Consider the following 3,766-nt stretch of genomic DNA (forward strand, 5'->3'; position numbering starts at 1 on the left):
GTGGTTACAAAAGAAGTGATTTGGGACCCCTAAAAAAAGTGATTTGGGGAAGAAAACCGTCCTAGGAGCGCTCTCCATGGGCAGGCCCAAAGAAGCTATTTATTCTGGTCGGCCCAGCCCAGCGATAACTGGAGACTCGTCTAGCCCATGGTCCAAATACCATTGGCTTAGTGATATATATAGAAGGGGCTTGACCTAGATCTATTATCTGCGCCTACTCGCAACGCCGCCGCATTTCTCCAACCCTCTCACCGCTTCCTCACCACCTCCAAAAGCTCAGCAGGCCATGGCTGGATAGACAAGCATGTCCGCTGATCGAGCAGCTTAAGCCCTCCATGCCCTGCGCTCGTGCGTGATTCGCATCTATGACTGCTCAGCAGAGTTCCTTGTTCTGAAAATTCGGAATTAGTTCGCGTTCCGAAGGCTCCAGATCTGAAGTTAGGAATTGGAGGTTCAGAGAATTGCATATTACTGCTGCAGATATGGACTTTTTGGGTTTTCTTGTTCCCGTCAAAAGATTGCAACTTTCACATCCTTTTATCTCTCTATTACAGTAGTCCCGATGTATTCAAGTCTCGTCAATTAATTCTATTGTATTTTATCTCTTTGGGACTCAGGGTATTCGAGCATTAGTTGGTTCGATGGATCGCAAGTTTCTGAATATGGTCCTGCACGAGTATGGCAGTAGAATGTATTCGCTGTGCCGCATCAAGCTCTCCACTCATCTCTTCTATCCGACAGCAAAAGACGCAACAACAGCCCATGAAGATGCAAATGCAAGGAAGAAGAAGCATGGGGGATGGCCATCAACGATCTCGAGCTGCAAGCGCCCGCCAAGTACTTTGGTCAACTTCTCGGTGCCACCCAGCACTGCTGCCGCCAGTAACATGCGTTTCTTCTCCCTCCTGCCTGAGCAGGGAGAGTCCTCTGTCATGTTCACTGACCCTTCTTGCAACTCCGCAGTCTACGATATGGACATGAAGTCTTTCGTTCTCGCACCCAGCTCATACTTCTGCAAACCGTATGATTCCATCACCGTGTCCATTAGGAACCGATGCAGCAGTGGCAATTTCTTGGACCACGAAGATGATCATGGCCTCTACGTCATGAACAGCTTGGACGACAGCTTTGAGTTCTTCAGTTACTGCAAGGTTGGCCTATCTACCTATCCGTTGCTGTACAATAAGTGGTACTGGAGTCCTCTGCCGTCTCCACCGTCCCGCACCAGTCCTCTTGTTGCAGCGGCGGTGATTGACAACTCCACCATATGCGCGTCATCCAAGAACGGCACATACACCTTTGATATTTCGAGGGAGGTGTGGAGCCACACTGGCAGCTGGGTGCTGCCCTTCCACCGCGCAGCAGAGTATGTCCCTGAGCTTGGACTCTGGTTCGGCCTCCAGGCCCCTGGCACCTGGCAAAATCGCTTATGTGCATTTGACCTTTCATCCTCTGCCATGGCGGAATCTGCTCCTTCACCCCTGCATGATTGGGAATACCTCGATCTCCTCCCCGACGAGTTGCTGCCGGTGGGGCGTGCCTTGGTGAACCTGGGCTCGGGCAAGTTTTGCATCGCGACCCACTGCAGGAAGGATAGGTCTGCACTCCAGGAGGAGGACGAGCTGGAGAATATTAGGAGTTTGGGTGGAAATGGGGGTGTGCAAACTCTCTTGACTGGCGTGGAGGTGGTCCGCTGCGCCGACGGGCTCCAGCTTATCCACCACAAGTCCCAACGTTACAACATTGAAAACTTAAGTATCCACTGTGTGCTCTGACTCGTTTTATTACCTATCCGATCATCCCAATCTGAGCCATGTAGTACTAGTTAGTTAGCTTTACCTAGTGGCTGGATGCATCACTCTGTTATGATTACCTGTAAGTCGGGACTTACAAAATAATACTCCTACTACTTTATTTATTGGACTGCAGATTTTGTTTTATAATTTTTTTGGAGTTTGCTGTTGATGCTGCCAAACATCGATTTTTCTTGGCTATGTTTCATGCCTTGCATCAACTGTGGTGTTTTAAGCCTCAATAGTTTGTTTTTTCCTCATGCTGACCCGTTTTGTCCCTGGCTTAATAAGAATTACTACTCCCTTCGTCAGAAAATACTTGTCATCAAAATGGATAAAAAAAGATGTATCTAGAACTAAAATACATCTAGATACATCTTCTTTTATTTATTTTGATGAAAGTATTTCCGGACGGAGGGAGTATTTCTTAGGCAGTGCTACACTTGCGGTTGTTTTTTCACAGATGAAAGTGTCATCATTAGATTGGGTAGAGGATGGCCCCACACCTGAAAATTAGGGGAGGGATAAATTAGACTTTCACAGATGAAAGTGTCATCATTAGATTGGGTAGAGGATGGCCCCACACCTGAAAATTAGGGGAGGGATAAATTAGACTCTGCCAAGTCTGTCCGTAGGAGTTCTTGTAACTGCCGTCCGTAAGAGGAGCAATTTCGTTATTTCTTTCCCATCTCATCAAACAACAAATTGAAGCTTCAATTTCAAGATCCAAGTTTACAAGTAACATATCAATAATAACAATTTCTTCCTCGTCTAGTTCGAGCTTTTCTTCTGTAGACCTTGCAAGCGCGGCGTAGGGGTTCCGTACAAAGTACTCCCTCCGTCCGGAAATATTTGTCGGAGAAATGAATGTATGTAGACGTATTTTAGTTTTAGATGTATCCATTTTTATCCATTTCTCCAACGAGTATTTTCGAACGGAGGGAGTATTAAAACCGCCATCTAGTTTGAGTTTTTTTTCACGGATGTAAGCTACTCCCTCCGTTCCTAAATACAAGGTGTATTAGTTTTTGAAAAAGTCAACTGTTGTCTATGTTTGACCAACTTTACAGCAAAATATATAAAGATTTATAATACTAAATATATAAAATGTAAAAATATAGTTCATGATGAATCTAGTGATAATGATTTGGTATTCTAGACATTGATATTTTTGTCTATAAACTTAGTCAAACTTAGAGAAGTTTGACTTTTTGGAAAAATAATACACCTTATATTGAGGAACGGAGGGAGTATTATGGATGCATGCAAGTATTAAAATAGGTTGCTAGTATGAGAAAGTATCATTAATGTTGCCTCAATTGTTGTTGGTGGCTTTGTATAGATGCAAAATGTATATTCTATTACGGCCTTTTATAAGTAAATGGAGGGAGTATTATTATTTTTGTCCACGACCTTGGTTTCGTCTCAATTGGTCTTGTTTTTGGTCCCGATCGTGTTTTTTTTTCCTTTTTCCTTTTTCCGTTGTGATGGAGTCTCGGACAAAGTGAGAGGATGTTTTTTCTGAGGGAGACATCAAATTTTTAAATATGATCCAGGATCTCGTCTGCTATTACAATTCAGATGGCGCATGTGGCCATACAACACACCCCTTCACCTACAGCTACTTTAGCTAGAATATGCGCAGCTTCATTCGCATATCGCCTTCTTCAGGTGATCTTACAACCCTGCCATCCTTGCATGAGGCCCTTGATATCTTCAACAATAGTACCCATGAGAGAGGTTCTTTCTTGCTCCATTGATCATGCCCACTGCCTCCTTGCAATCCATCTCAACATGAATCCTCTGGAAATTCAGATCACGTCCAACTTGCAGCGTTTTCCTACAGGCCATTAGCTCCACGGCTTCCGGTTTTGACACATGGGGAAAGAAATGAGATAGAGCTCCTCGGACTCCACCATGGTCGCGGAAGACCACCCCACCGCCACCGTTGCCCGACCTGGTAGACACAGCAC

General features: G+C 44.8%; 1 protein-coding gene across 1 annotated transcript; it reads left to right on the forward strand.

Moving 5' to 3' along the window:
• Positions 1 to 185: 185 nt before the first annotated feature.
• LOC123111805 (uncharacterized) lies at positions 186 to 1,920 on the forward strand. Its single transcript, XM_044532687.1, has 2 exons — positions 186 to 451; positions 618 to 1,920. Exon 2 carries the CDS (start codon positions 642 to 644, stop codon positions 1,773 to 1,775), a length of 1,134 nt encoding a protein of 377 aa, XP_044388622.1. The 5' UTR covers positions 186 to 451; positions 618 to 641; the 3' UTR covers positions 1,776 to 1,920.
• The last annotated feature ends 1,846 nt before the right edge of the window (positions 1,921 to 3,766 follow it).

This window comes from Triticum aestivum, chromosome 5B (genome assembly GCF_018294505.1).
Source record: "Triticum aestivum cultivar Chinese Spring chromosome 5B, IWGSC CS RefSeq v2.1, whole genome shotgun sequence".
NCBI classification, from domain to species: domain Eukaryota; kingdom Viridiplantae; phylum Streptophyta; class Magnoliopsida; order Poales; family Poaceae; genus Triticum; species Triticum aestivum.